Genomic DNA, 16,101 nt, shown 5'->3' with positions numbered 1-16,101 from the left:
ATTTCATTCTCTTTTATTACGTTTGAGTATGGTTTTATACAACAAAGTGCTATTTTTCTTGTTTCTATGTTTCTTTGGGGGGGGCTGGAACCAATTAAACTTGTAAGTCAGTGTACAAATCTACTTCAGTACAGTAACAAATATTTGTACTTGGTTTCTTCCCGCTGCTCGCGACACCCCCAGGACTTCATTTCCCGTGTTGGGGGGCTGGCGACAAAGCGTGATGTCGAGTGTCCTAAATCAATACTTTTGGTGAAAATCGACCTCATCAGCGGCGAAGCCGATGCAGACTCACGATCCTCCGGGGGCCCTGAATGAGGCAGGGCGTGGCCGGGCCGGTGGCCCTCTGGGGGGGGTGTCAGATGTGTCGCAGCACGGCGCCGGGCAGCGTCCGCATTACCAGATGATTTGTGTATCGCAGTCGGGGGGCCGGCGCAGTGAGAGCAGGCACCCCTATTTGCTGCCCTGCCCACATGACCTCATTCATTTAATGGCCTTTTATGGAGGCAAATATGGATCCCAGATTTGTATGTGTACTCTAACTTTCACACTTTAACTGAGCTTAATGCTAACGTTAGTGCAAAACGCCGTAGAACGCAAACAGAAATGAGCGCAGATGTTTCGGTAAGTCAAACCATCAGACAACTGCTACTCTAACACACGCAGAGCAGCAACACATACAAGCAGAGCGTACATTAGCACTCACAGGCATACAGTATATTCTCTCAGCTGTATGGCAACGACGACTATAACTGGAGCTTAGGTGGGGCCCTTCTCTGCCTCTTCTTCATTCTCTTAATTACGCTGCATGGCTTTCAGTGGTGCCCCCGGCATGTTGTGGCACAATGTGGTACTACACTGAAGGTGCGCAACTAAATTTAGTCTCGCCTGTGTGATGTAAAAAAAAAAAAAAAACATTAAAAAAAGATAATCGCTTAAAAATCACGGAATCATTTGCGGCAGAGTTTGACATTGAAACAGTCATTGGCCCAAGGTTGCGGGTACGAACTCTGCCAATGAAAACAAGTGGGTGGGCAAATGTGCGGCACGACCTGGAGGAAGAAGCCGTCGTCGTCGTTGTTGTTGTTGTTGTTGTTGTTCGTGTCTCGCAAAGCAAGAAGCGAACACACGGAAAGAGGGCGCCTGGTGTGGCCAAACTCAGCAGGCGTCCTCGGGTGTCAGACACACACGCGCGCACACACATACACCCACGCACACACACACGCACGCACACACACGTCAGCTGTGGATTAATCCAAAGTGACAAAGCAGACAAAAAGCCTCAGAGGCAAAGTCGGTGACGGTGGCGGCCGGCAGACGGGAACGCCATCTTCCACTTAGCGCTCACCGTTTCTCGTGTGAGACGACAGCACAACTCTCACAGCACACACACACACACACACGCGCGCGCGCGCACACACACAAACACGCACGGGCGCAGCGGCAGCGGGTTTAGTGGGAAATGCAAAGTGAGTCAAAAATAAGCAAGTAATGATGAATGAAAGTCTTTTTTTCTTTTTGTTCTCTGGGATGTCTCTCTTAATTTTTTCACACGCGCTTTAATTTCCCATCGTCAAGCTAATTAACGTTTGATGAAACGTTAATATTACATTAATATATTTCTAATAACTTTACAGTATCTATAACGGGAGGATCTACGGTACGTATGTTTGCAACTTTACCATCTACATAAACAAAAACAATGCAAACACACAAAAATAAGATGAAGACAAAATAAAACTTGTTTTTCCTCAATAAAACATACTTTTGACTTTTTAAAAAAATATAAAAGGCTACTTACGACTATACTTTCCACGTACACTTGTAAAAATAACAACACCTACAAGTAAATAAAAATAGGAAAAGTAGTTTTTAGTAGTAGTAGTTTTTAAAGCTATCCATGAGGGATGGGCATTTGTCATTTCCCTGATCGACAATCAACAAACTGATCAATCAATTAATTGATTGTTATAACGAGCAGAAAAATAAGACAGCGAGGTAGATTATCCTTTTTCAATTTTAGCAGTCCTGTCGTTTTACTGTGCGGCGACATTTGAACTTTTACATTTTTTAATATTTTTTTAAGGCTGTCAGTGACCTCATGCAGACTACTCAGCACTCTGTGACACACACACACACACGCACGCGCGCGCGCACAATATGAGGCGGCACTCTGTCGGTGTTGATTGACAGCCAGCGTTTTCCCCTCGACGCTAATCTGGCCCAGAAAGGAGCCTCCTCTACGGAAGCGTTGTTCCAGTGCGAACCGGCCGCCCGCCCACAAGAAGCAACAATGACTCGACGGCTTGGTTGTCCACCGCAACGGCGTTCTCGCTTTCTTCCTTCCACGCCAGCGGCTTCACAACAACAAGACGGATGAATTGCGGAGGAAGAAGAGGAGAAGGAGGCGGCAACAGCACAAGTGCGCCGGACCACACCCAGCGCATCGTGACTCATCGGCCCACCGGACCTCTCCCGCCGCTGCCCGTTTGTTCATCCGTCCATCCACTCATTAGTTCATCCGTCTGTCCATCCATCCGGACCAGCAGCGTGACGAAAAGCGAGCGTTCGGCGTACAAAGCGACTCCTCGCGCCGTGCTAATCTCTCTAGCTCCCATTCGCGATTCACTCCGATTCCCGTACGACGCAATTCATTCCAATTATGATGTGATGCAATATGAGTCACTCCATGGGACACAATGTGATACAATACGATTCACTCTAATTCCAATGCGATGATTGACCCCAAATACGATTGTGATATGACAATACGATTCACTCTAATTCCAATGCAATACAATGGAATCCAACTATGATATTATAATACAATATGTTTTACATCAATTCCAATGCCAACTACGATACGATGCGACACAGTATGATTCACTCCGATTAGAACGTGATATGATGTGATAAGACCTACCGATTCACTACAATTCCAATGCAATACGATTGAGTCCACGATACGATTCACTCGAATTACAATGCGTGAATGCATGATGTGATAATATGATAATATTCACCAATTACGATACAGCACAATTCATTCCAATTATGATGTAAATATAATATACGATTGACTCCAATTACGCTGCATTACGATATGATTCACTCCAATGACAAATGTGATACACCATATAATACGTTAACAATATTTAAATCCTTCCTGTGCAACACAATTCATTCCAATTACGATACCCTTCAGTCACGATACGTATAAAGCTTCTTCCGATTGCAATACGATTCGCTCCGATTACGATACAATTCACAATCTGTATAGAGCGACTCCTGATTGCGATACGATTCACTCCGATTACGATACGATACAATTCACAATAGGTCTAAAGCGACTCCCCATTACAATACGATTCGCTCCAATTACGATACAATTCATGATACGTACAAAGCTACTGCAGACGCAATACGAGTCACTCAAAATATAATATGACATTCAATCCAATTGTGATACGATTCACTCCAATTACGACACAATGTGATCTCATCACGGAGGCCGATTGCATACGGATCTCGATTCAGTGCAAGAAATACGATCCATTCACAGTATGTATAATATACAATGCAATTTACTCCGATTACAATATGATTTATATGACATACCCTATGTACTGTATGAAGCTACTCCAGATGCGAAGCGATTCATTCCAGTTCGGATATAATTGACATCACCATTTTTGGTTCACCCTAAAATTTCCCTCAAAATTCTGATATCCCCAACTTTTTTGTGTGACTCGCATATAAATAGAAATAATGTAGCGTAGGTATGACTCACGAGCTCCACAGAGCCGTAGTGCTTCCTGCTGAAGTCTCCACGCCGGCAGCCCAGGTCCTCTGAGGCCGAGCTGCAACACAAACACGCTCAGTAAACAATAAATCTCTTGGTACAAACACAGACAAAACTTCCTTAATGCTTCTTTCAACAAACAACAAAAAACACAGGCACATAAATCCTACGATCATCAAACTCAACTACGATAATCCAATAGTCTAATAAAGTGGAATAATAGTGCAGTTCAAAGTGCAATGCATAGGTCTCTGGCATAACGGAGTTGGTGTATATCACTTTTACTTATCTGTACATTTTTAGGTGTATGATAGAAATATAACATGAATGGTTTGCAACAAAAGAAAAAAAAAAAAAGAATCTATCGTCTTCTCTAGTTGCGAGTGATTCAACAGCGTCTCCGCTGGTGGCAGCTGAGTATCGCATTCGCCGGCGTTGACTCGGCTACTTTCAGGCCCGACTCATCGACAATCAATTCTTCAATCGATAGATTATGACGCCCATCCCGATAGGATATTATTACAATATAGAGAATTACTTCTCCAACGCTATTCATTCAGATAGCTAGCTAGAGAGCAAGCTAGAGCGCTAGAGAGCTCGATCGATCGATAGATAGCAATTAAACCTTTTTTGTGTAATGTGTTTTCTAATCAAAAAAATAACATCCAATTCGCCTTGCTTTGTTTAGTTTGGCAGAAAAGAGCAAAGAGCATTTTGTACTGATCCATGCGCGCCGCAGTACAATTTGGCCGCAGGTGGGCGACGACGTTGCCGCTCGTGAGCGAATGAAGGCGACGGCCAACCCGCTCGTCCGTTTCCTAACCCGCTCGGGTTCTTCCCGGAGACGGAGGCGTTTATACATAATGCGCGCTCGGAGCCTTCCAAAGTCGCCGTGTTTTCCAGCCATCGGCCTTCCGCTCGCAACCAGCGGGCGGCTCGGACCGAGCTACTTCCCGAGGTAACCTTCCACCAGACTGCAGCTCGCACTCTTTCTTCTTCTTCTTCTTCTTCTTCTTCTTCAAAGCACTAACTGGATCATAATCAAGTTATGTTTGTGCATTTTCTGCACTGACAATTTGAAATAATGTCATGTTTTTGAATAAAGGGATGGAAATTTGAAAATGTTTGTTTTTTTTATCCAACTCCTCAATTCGTTTTTAAAAAATAATCAACAGATTAATGGATTATTAAAATAATCTCTAGTTGCAGCCTTATGTACAGCGTTTAATTATCTTTTTTATGGATTAGTTTTACCATGAACTTGAACTAAGAGTGACAAATAAACAGCTTGAAGCAAGCACGCTTTGCCTCTTATTTGGCAAACTGCCCGGGCGAGAGTCTTCTTTTTTTTTTTTGTTTCGTGAAAGTGATATTATACAAAAGTCTCCCATTTCTTGACACCGAGAGAGTGAGAGCAGGCAGCAAGGGGATACGTTAAAAAGTGTTTGTTTATTTAAACACGTTGAAGTTTGTTTTCAGAAGTTTACATGTGTTAAAACTATGTGCGAGGGATAAAACGATTTTTTTTTTTTTTTTTTTTTAATCCCTTTATATGCGGTTTCTCTCTTTCTCTTGCGGATGTGTATCTAGTGCACGTTGGTGTGGAACGCATACACAACAGTTTTTGGTCATGCTTAGTTTGGCAGTAAACCTCAAATGGGAGTGACAAAAAAAAAAACAGCTTGAAACCTTTTTTTTTCCCCCCAAACACCGCAAAACCGATGCTAGTCATTAGCCCATCTATTGCACTTTGCATTGCGTGTTAGCATGAAGCTAACTGTGGTTTGCAGAAATGCCGACGCGGAATTCTCTTTGTTTGCCGCTTCGTTCGGCAGTCGACTTCAAATTATTATTATTATTTTTTAAATTGACACTAGTAGTGAATGAACCATGACTAGTAAGATGTCGTTCTACTAGTGCGCAACATTGCGCCGAGGACATCAAAGCAGATGCAATAAATGTTTAAGCAGCTGTCCGTGTGCATGCAGCGCGCACACACACAACATCAAAATACCAAAATAAGTGCTAAAGGGCACTTGCATGCACAGATCGGACGCGATGCTCCTCCAAACTTCGCGTCGCTGACTGAATTCACTTTCATGAGTGCAACGCACACTCGGCACACGTTCGAACAAGACGGAGACGAGCGTGCAACAGATGCAACAACACAACATGCACAATTGGCAAAACATGGTGGCTTGTTTTTTTGTTTTGTTTTTTTGTTACCGCTGATTGAAAGTCAACAGTTTAGTGGACGCAGGGTCCACGCCGCTCATGTCGACTCCAACAAACAAAGTGGCGCAACAAGACAAAAAAAAAAAGAAAGCTCCCCGCCGCTCCTCCTATTTCAATTTCTTCTTCTTGTTCTCCGGCGTCTTGCTAAGCGAGCAGCATCCTCACCCTCATCCTCATCCTCATCCTCATCCTCATCCTCATCTTCACCCACTGCGGCGCCGACACCAGCTGATCAAAAAAAAAAAAACAGAACCCAATCCGAATTGTTGGCTCCCCCGAAGCGGCGGAGGAGAGTGCGGCCGCTCCGCGGCGGTGCCGCACGCCGCCCTCCCTTTGACCCCCGACCCCCACCGCGCCCCCTCCACACATCAATCGTGCATGTGTGAACGCCACACTATTTTTTTTTTTTACAGGCTCTGCGGGAGTGCAAAAGGCACCCACTCCACCCCACTCCCACTCCCACTGTCACCCTCCCCTTCGCCCCTGTGACGTCACCGGCGTCAAGCACGCCACTCCTCTTTGCACTTCACACTCGCTCGGAGCCCAAAGTGACGCCAGGATGCAGGATAACACAATCATCCGGAACACGCGGCACGGCACAGAGAATAGGAAGGGAACAAAAAAAGAGAAAGAGAAAAATGAAATATGTTCAAGGATTTCAATGAATGCATGTCAAAGTTGAATGCAACTGAATAAACTGCGACAGACCCTGGGGTGGTCTTCTGTCATTCGCTCACTCGTCACTGCACATTTTTTTGGGCTAATTTCGGTATTGAGTGGACGAACGTTGATGCTGGAGAAAGGAGAAAAATCATCTTCAAAAAATATATATACATTGAAAAGTCATCAACCAAATGAAGGCTAAAAAAGGAAGACGTATGAGAAGAATAAACACCGTCGGGGGGGGGAAATCCCATTCTGATACACGGCAGCCGAAGTTGAAATGTGTGAACTGAAAGACGACGCACACGCAGGTGAAATGGGAGCTCAGGTAAATAGGATACTTACACAAAAGGCCAAAAACTACACACACACACACACACCGGGTAGAGGTGAGCGCATGCAGGAATTCTCGGCTCAGGCTACACGCCGCTGGGCTGGTCATCAATATTTCATCAACAGAAACTCCCCCCGTCCCCCCCCCCCCCCGTCCCCCGTGTGTGCGTGACTGGAAAACACCTCTAGCGACACACGATTTTCATCTTCTTCTTCTTCTTCTTCTTGTCGTCGTACGACCACAACCCGAGCGCGTCAATAACGACGATGCAGAAAATCGCGCCTTTTCTTTTTCCCGCCGTCGCCGTCCGTGGACAAGGAGCCCGCCCGTCGCCAATCACGTCGCGCGCTTCGCCGACGACCCCGCGGGCCCTCGTGACCTTTGCGTCGGCGCAAACGAGAAGGTTACGAGAGCTTTTCGCGTGACGACCGCAGCGAGGCCACGAAACATTTAGTTCTCGTGGCGATGTCGCTAAGATAACGCTCGCCGCTAATGACGTAATTATGAAGTGAAAAAAAATAAACGATGATGATGATGATGATGGCTTGGAATAATGGCAGTAGCGTGTTGCCTCATGTCTGGATGCATTTTAATTCAACAAACGCCGACCGAGCCACGTTTTTAATGGCGTGCGTGGGCAAAACATTGCCTTTTTGTCCTTTTAAGGCCACCGTACTCATGTTCAGCAAACGCAAACAAAGTTTTTGATGGACAGCGTTGACATCACGTTGCCATTTTGCTCCTTTCAGGCAACTGTACTTATCACACGTGTTTGTCAAAGCCCAAAAGTGGCTTTTCTTGACTTTTAGGACCACCGTACTTACTGCTCAAATTCAGTCAAGACCAAGTAAGCCGAACAAGTCCAACATTTTTAAAGAAACCTTTGCCAACAAATCCCGTTTTTTGGGTGTTTTTTTTTTGCCCCTTATGGCCTCCGTACTCATCGCTTGCGTTCAGTAAAGTCTTTCATGTCAACTTGGGCAAAGCGTGAGTTTTGGGGGGCGGCTGGAAGGCTGACGGCTTTCAATTTCGATGAAAGTGCCACACCGGCAGTGTTGTCAAATTGTTTGCGGCAATTCGTTTTTGAACAAAAAAAAAAACAAAAAAAAAGTCGGCGTCGTCAATATGAGCTTCCGCTACGTCTCCGTCGATAGCTGCTGACGAGGATCAAATCCGCCACCAGGGGGCTTTGTTCCGCAGATCAATTGAGTGCTTTAGCCTTCCACGCCGAGCTTGACATTTTGAAAGTAAGGCATCCATTTTTTGCACATTTGGGTGTGTGCGTGAGAACTGGCCAGCGTGGACGATCCCAGGCTCGCCGCTCCCGCGACTCGCACCGCGTAGGCGGACGCTTTACGGCGGCCGTGCGCAGGTAGCGGAAACAACTTGGACTTCTTCATGGCCAGCTTTGGCCAAACGGGGACTTTTGGGCCCTTATGGCCGCCATACTTCTCGCGTGTGTTCAATAACAGGCGAAGTAAGCCAATGAAGTCAGTTTTTAAGAATGGAGCGCTTTGCCTTTCAGGCCACCGTACTTCCAAATGAGGTGGACGACTTTCCCACCACAATGTTGCCTCTTCGGGCTCTTTATGGCCACTTTACTTCTCACTCGTGTTTGGGAAAGGCGGGCCAAACAAGTCCAAATATTAATGTCGATAATGTCGAGCGAGGGCAAAACGTTGCATTTATGCCCTTATAAGGCCAACATACACAAAACTTGTGTTTGGAAAAGCTGATGTCTTGCCAAAAAGCTGCTGTTTTGGCCTATTAAGGCCACCGTGTATATGACTGTATGTATTTTATTGTACTTTATTTGGGCAGAATTTTGACTGCTCATTGCCTTTGTGGTCCTTTCAGCGCCACCATGAATCCCGAATGCTGATCGGCTCTGGCGTGCAACAAGCCCCTCCCACCTCGCGTCAAATGCCGGCAGGTCGCCGAGTGTCGTCGGGGAAATGTCATCGAGCGCAACGAAGCTTTTATTGGTCGCAATGAGAGCAGGCGGGCAAACTTTGACCTCCGTTCGCGCGCCAAATAGGATGCGCGTGTGCAATTTCATGGATGCAAAAACGCATGTTAGGATTGTTAAAAACACTTAATTGCCTTTAATGTTGATGCAAACACGTTTGTTAAAAACTGTCAATTGTCTCTATTGTTTACAAAAACGCGAAACGTAGACGAAAATGTCTTAAATCTTCTTGCAACCGTGTACGTTAGTTTGATCGAATACTTGAAATTTTCATCAAAACACGCGCGCTGCATTTGTTAAGTACTTGAAATTGTCTTCAATGTTTACAAAAACGCATATGTTGTTTGCTAAACTCTGAAAATTGGCTTTCATGTTTGCCACAACACGTTACGTTCGCCGAAATACTCCAGAAAAAGTAAAAGCACGTGCGTTACGTTCATTAAATGCTCTAAATTGTCTTTATTATTCACGTCATGTTCATTGATGACCTTAAAATTGACTTTAATTTCAACTTCGCTGATTGACCCGGCAGGTCGCGTCAAAATTTGGGCCAAAAGTCGAAAAAGCTGAATTCTTCTTTTTTTTTTTTTTTTTTTTTTGGTCGCTCATTGCAACTTGAATGCTGTCCTCTGCTTAGCAATATGGGACGAGTCTGCCCTCTAGCGGTGAAAAACCTTCTTTACAGCCCAATGATAAGGATTCATTAATACAATTCAATCATTTATAATAATAATAATATTTTGGTCGTCCAAAAAAATAACAATAACAATGACACTTAACCCAAGGCTTGTTAAAAAAAAAAAAGAATCAATAAAAAATTACATAGAGAAAAATTATTATTAGAAATTAATTATAGTTTCAAAATAAAATAGGCCCAAAATATTTTTCCATCCTATTTGCAAAAAATGACATTAATACTTAACCAAATGCTTGTTAAAAAAAAAGAATCAATAAAAAATTACATAGAGAAAAAATATTATTAGAAATTAATTATAGTTTCAAAATAAAATAGGCCCAAAATATTTTTCCATCCTATTTGCAAAAAATGACATTAATACTTAACCAAATGCTTGTTTAAAAAAAAGCAACTAAATTGAAACAAAAACATAATTGAATAAAAAGTAAAGTACGTTTTATATACACACACACACACATATAGTTGTTGCTATTACTCTTTGTGTATTTTTTTTTGTTTGTTGCTAGTTGTCAACACAATAACATTCCGCATCATCTGCACCGAATATTGTAATAAAGGTTTTACGGGTGTGAACGATTGCGCGTTTTGAGCGACGAGCGTTGGCATAGAAGAGGCGAGGAAAAACATCCGTTACTTTTCCTTTCTTGACTCGACGGGCCAACCGAACGCCGCCGCCGAAGTGGCGAGCTCCGGTTGGAATCGTACTCGTAATGGAAGGGGGTGAGGCCGAGGGGTCACGGGGTCACGCAAACCCTCGCCCCCTCTGCGTCACCCGCGGTTGAAAAGCGTCCACGGTCGTGTCCGCCTCGTACGCTGGCCTCGCTCCAGTCGACTATAACGGCAAATGTTTTTCCAGCCTTCCCGGAGTGCTTTTGAATACGTCGCTACGCCTTAAATGGAAGCAGATGTTCCCGTCCGCCACTCAAAGCTGACATAGCGCTCCAATCAAATCAGTTTCTTGGGTCAGGACTTTTTTTTGTTGTTTTTTTTTCCCTTCTTCTTCCTCATTTCTCCGCTCCGACTTTGAGTGCATTTTTTCTGAAGGCGCAGTTGTGCGTGGCACGCTCGCGCCGAGCTCTGCGGCGGCATATGGGAGCGATTACGGACCCAACGAAGCACTTCCGCGACGTGCCGGCTGCAAATTCTGCGACGGGGAACGCTTTCCGCGTGCCGGCGCCCATGCGAGGCCATCCGTTCATTCATTCACACAGAATACAGAATTTGCAAAACACTACACGTCAACTTACCAATTTGCTCATATTTGGAAACTATACTACCGCTACTATAACAAGTATAACGTTACAGTATCTTGAACTTTTGTGTGTGTGTGTGTGTGTATAATCTGATCCTTTTATTTTTATTTACTCATCAAATTCAAATGAATGGTTAATCAGTTTGATTCATCCAAATAAACAATTGTACACGTACCTTCAACGTTAAAAAAAAAAAAAATCAATGAATGAAAAATAATACAATTTTGAATCGAGAACGTTTCATTTTTGTGGAAGAGTCAATCGTCTTTGCTGTTTTTAAAAATCTTCCGTTAGCTTCACTTTAGACTATCTAATGAAAGTCCACAAGCTCAATGCTAACGTATAATGCGGAATGCTATAGATGGGCTAACGGAAATTAGCACTGATGTTACGTCAATTAAAATAATTCAAACAACTTCCACTTTAACACGCGCGGCGCAGCAACACGTACAAAGAGAGCGTACAGCAATACTCATGAGCATCTGTTCTCTCGCAGAGCAGCTTAGTTGGAGACCTTCTCTGCCTCTTCGTCTTTGTGGTAACGACACTGCTACTCTTCCACTACAGCTCGGCGCTGCCAGAAATGTTGTGGCACCACGTGGTACTGCACTGAAGGCGTGCAACTAAATTCAGACTTTCCCGTAAGCGGTCTGTAAAAACGCAAACTCTGGAGAATACGTGCGCTACGTTATTCGGTACGTTAGCTCGTGAGAATAACGCGGCAAGGAGGCGGGGAACAACAACGCGCACAGTGACACGCAACAACACACAAAGCCCTCGGCCGGAGGCTCTTGTACGCACTGGCGCTAAGGAGAATTAGCCCGTCTCCCGCGCGTGTGCTGCTCGCTAACCGATGGCCCACGAGACGGCGAGTGTCTTCTGGGAAGCCTGCCGGGTCATGTGACTCACTCGGGCACAGCTCCACAAGCGGTAAAGAGGAGAGGATGCGGACACACACACACACACACACACACAGTTATTAAAGTCATCAGCTAGAAGCGAGACGCCTCGGTAAATTCGCTCTTCCGAACGCCTCTGCACGCCGGCCCAAAATAGCGGGAAATTAGGAGCGCGGAGGCGGAGCGGGACAATCCTTCGCAATCCACCGTGCAAGGTAAGGAAAGCTGCAATAAGCTTGCGAGAGTCCCGAGCGTGTCATTGTGAGACTGCGATAATGATTGGCACCTCCCTTTTCATGATGAATCCTCCGAATTAGCAGCAAAATTAAACACCACCAGATCCAGAGAGGACACAGCCAATGGCGCGGTCGGCCGCAATCGCCCATGAACAACCTTTTCCTAAGATCCCCAACTTGACCTCCAACCTTCCCCAAAAAGATCCCAAAACTTCCCTTAAGAAGAGTCTCAACCCTCCCCTAAAAAAGAAACCAAATGTTGCCTGAAAAGAGCCCCAACATTCCCCCCAAATTCCCCCCAACATTGAGGCTATTAAGCTAGCTAACACTCACGACGAGGCTCACGTGAAGCTGGTTCGGTTGGCGCCGAATGATTTCACCGGTGCATCCGGTCGTTCATGTGACATGTGTTCACCAGTGTGCACATGCTAGATGCGCGCTCCGGCCCGTTTTAAGTGCTCCGGTGCCATCTTGTGCCAGCTATACGCAATCACAATCCCCTTCTGGAGGGGTGGCTCACTTATTCCCCCCCGCACCCCCCGCAAATCGTGGCGGCTGGCCACACAGCCGACCCGACCGTCGCCTGAAAAGACGGCCAGGGATGACGAGCGTGCCTGGAAACACCCTCAGGGGTCCGGTGGGGTTCAAGGTGGAATACCCCGGCTAGCATCATCTCATTCCTGATTGGACAAGCCGAAATCCCCCCCCCCCCCCCCAAAAAAAAAAAGAAGCATGACTTGACATCTGGTCTGCTGCAGAGTCAGGTGCGCAACAACCGCAGCAGTTTGATGGATTGATTGATTGGTCTTTTGGGGGAAGCAAAACCCACCGAGGAGTGTCAGAATGTGTGCGGGCAAAACGGCCCACGGCCAACTTAGCAGTGCTCGTCGCCTCCGTCCTACCTGGTGATCTCGAAGCTGCAGCCCTTGCGAAGAAGCAGCGCTCTCTTCCGCATGATGCCTTTGTCTCTGCCGAGGTAAACATTTTTCTCCGAATTCATGGGCGCGCACTCGGTGAACTCCTTGCCCCCGCTCCCAAAAAGTACAAAAAAAAAAAAAAAAAAAAACCCTTTCCGGATAAAAAGTGATCTTGCAGACTTGTTTCCAGCTCCACCTTCCTCCTCCTCCTCTTCCTCAGACTGGACAAAAAGGTTCCGTGAGGGAGCGGACGCGGGCGCACCGTCGCCGGGCGGTCGGCGCCTCCATGCGGGCTTCGGGGCACGAGGGAGCGGCGGCGGCGGCGGCGGCGGCGGAGGAGGAGGACCGCGGGGCGCTGCGGGCTCGTGTGCGGCGGAGGGTCGTCGTCGGCTGGCTGCCTGCCTGGCTGGCTTCTCCTCGCGACGACGCTGCCTCCGCACAGTGGCGGCGGAGAGGGAGGGAAAAAAAGGGAAAAAAAAGAAAAAAGGGAGAGTGAGAGAGGGAGAGGAAAGCGAGAGTGGACACTTTATTAGGTACACGTGCACAATCCAATGCAAGCTCAGTGGTACTTAATAATAATAATAATAATAATAATAATAGTCGTAACCATTCGCCATTGAAGTGTATAGAAAAGTTATGAATCCGTTTCAGCCTCCGCCCAAAAACTAATTGCACTCCACGATAATGTACTTTATAAAAACGTCATGACAAAATGACATCAAATGGAGAGAAATAAACTGTTTTTGCGCCTTTTTACTTTTTTTTTTTTTTTTTGGGGACATTGTGCTGCTCCTTCTGGCCACCCGGCGGACATACGGACATGCGTGGAGCCGGTCAAAACTCCCCAGTAAACCGCACTGCAGCGATAGTCATCATTCTTTGCAGAGGATAAAGAATACACGCCTGCGTATTGTTGTATTGTCTGTCTACGAGTGTTACCCCGACATTTCCGTTCAAAATACTCACTGCTGAAAGGGTTATTAGCAGTTTTCAGGAGATGACTTTGGAATAAAAGCAGCTGGTTGCAATTACAAGTTACTGTTGAAAAAGTAATAATAAAGAATAATAATAAAAGTAGTGGAACTATTTTCATTTCTTTCTCAAAGTAATATAACTGATTACGTTTGATGACGTTTTGATTGATGACTGCATCAACGGGACCCTTGGATGTTTTCTCGAAGAAAGTGGAACCTTTTCAAAGTCTCAGACAAACTTATAGATTGCACCACAAGGTGGCGCTTCGAGGTCACATTTGGAAAAATAGGTCACGTTTGAGACTAGCTGGCACATGACCGGAAAGAGCCAACCACAAGCGTCGGCTTGAGGAGGAGGAAGTGATTTGGGAAAAAAAAAAAAAAAAAACGTAACTCAAATTGTAATCATGGACATTCCCAAAAGCAACTGTAATTCAACGACACATTTTCTCCCATGAATGTAAAGGATTACAATTACGTACATTTTGCATCATCTCGTTACCTGTAATTAGTTACTCCCCAACACCGGTTATTGGTTAGCCCATCTATGGCGTTTTGCCTTGTTTGCTAGCGTTAGGCTAAACGAACCTCATTAAGGCATTAAGTCGAGTGGTTGCTTGAAACACACCCAACGTGCAGAAACAGAGGACGGGAAAACCCGTTCTTTCAAACGTTTGAGGAGCTTTCGGACATTCTGGTGTCGTTCACATTTCCAACAGGCGCGCACGTCCGCTCGGCCTCGCATGTTTATTCGAGAGGAATTCTCCCGCCGAAGACTCATCCAGAACTGAACGCCTCGTCCGTCTTCACGTATTTGACTCGCGTTTGATTGAACGTCGTCCGGCCGCGAGCTAATTCGGCGGAAGTGCGGCAGAGACGTCGCCAGAACGCTAACACTCTCCGAAAGTCCGTTTTGTGTTTACTCAACCGGTATGAGGGACGCTCGGGGACCACCTCGCACACTTGGAAGTGTAAATATTTGCTTTTGGCTTTTGCGAGGGGCTTCGAGTCAACGCCGAGGCTCAGAAGAATCCAGCCGAATGTTTTTAGACAAAAACCAACACGCTCGTTGCTGAAAGTCAAGTCAGGAGTTAGTTTTTCATATGATGCAGGCAAGTCGGAACGTAAAGAGTTTGCCAACTTCAGTGGAGTACCGCGTTCCGCCACAACACGCGCTGCAGCGCCGAGACGCAGCCGAGCGAACTCGCTCACTGCCGCCGACGTTTCCATCGGTTCACCGGCACTGATGAAAACTTTCGTCCAGTACGTTTCTCGGCGGGGAAGAGGCTCCCGCCTAGCTTATCTGTGAAATTCAGGTTTGCAAAATCCCTGTAGATGGCGCCGCTGCGTCGCTTTGGATTTGATAGACCAGCACAGCTTTGGAGTAGAAGATCAAAATTAGGAGGGAAATCTCGCCGCGTTTCTTAGTTGTGTAGACCAGTAAATAAATAATTAGGTTGCCATCAAAAGCCTTTGATTTTGTTGGTTTATAGTTTGAAGTGTGACAAAAGAAACAAATAATTAGCGTGAAAGTCATTTGTCACGCTAATTATTTGGGGCCGGTGCACATATTGTCGCGGAACGTCGGTCTTCAAAACATGAATCAAAATATGGAGGACTGCTTTGAAAGCAGCATACGATGTTGACTTCATTTGTTTTCTCAGTGACTTTTACGGTAAACGTCAACTGGGAGTGAGAAAAAAAAAACAGCTTGAAGCCTCCTCTTGGGCATCTTCATTTCCTGTCTGCCATTTTTGGACGGCGAGCGAGCGCATATCGAGCGCTTGTCTTATCGCTTCAGCCGTCAGGCGCCTTCGCAAAAAAAGTCACGTTTGGCTGCCAAACACCTTGAAACACAAAAAGTGCTTTTCACTGGAGCAGAATGTGTCGAAGGGATGGCGCATTTGGCAAACTCTTCTTCTTGTAATTTTGACGATGATGATGATGATTGGCACGCAATTGGGAGCGAGCGAGAAGCGCTAAATGGCGGGCTGAGACCGCGCAGGTGTTCGTGACACATCCGCTTCTAAGTCATCGGCAGCAGGATGGCGAGGCCGGCCGAGCGATTAGCGCCCAACGGCCCGGCAGCGTCATCGAGCCGCCGCGGGTGCTTGGCCTCGAC

At 45.9% G+C, this 16,101-nt stretch overlaps 1 protein-coding gene across 6 annotated transcripts in view; it reads right to left on the bottom strand.

The window, feature by feature from the left end:
* Positions 1-13,263, bottom strand: part of garnl3 (GTPase activating Rap/RanGAP domain like 3) — a 42,291-nt gene extending 29,028 nt beyond the window's left edge. For 5 of the 6 annotated variants that reach the window (XM_061798847.1, XM_061798849.1, XM_061798852.1 and 2 more), the window contains exons 1-2: positions 12,991-13,263; positions 3,791-3,860 (exon numbers count right to left, since the gene is read on the bottom strand). In XM_061798847.1, coding sequence (XP_061654831.1) covers positions 3,791-3,860; positions 12,991-13,088 — 168 coding nt within the window. In that variant the 5' untranslated portion in view covers positions 13,089-13,263. Of the gene's footprint in view, positions 1-3,790; positions 3,861-6,028; positions 6,339-12,990 lie in introns of those variants that run through there. The other variant, XM_061798851.1, reaches the window with a different exon arrangement.
* Between the last annotated feature and the right edge of the window lie 2,838 nt (positions 13,264-16,101).

The sequence above is a fragment of the Phyllopteryx taeniolatus genome, chromosome 15 (assembly GCF_024500385.1).
Source record: "Phyllopteryx taeniolatus isolate TA_2022b chromosome 15, UOR_Ptae_1.2, whole genome shotgun sequence".
In the NCBI taxonomy this organism is placed as follows: domain Eukaryota; kingdom Metazoa; phylum Chordata; class Actinopteri; order Syngnathiformes; family Syngnathidae; genus Phyllopteryx; species Phyllopteryx taeniolatus.
Note: the sequence above shows the minus strand (reverse complement) of the source record. Positions and strands in the feature narration are given on the sequence as shown.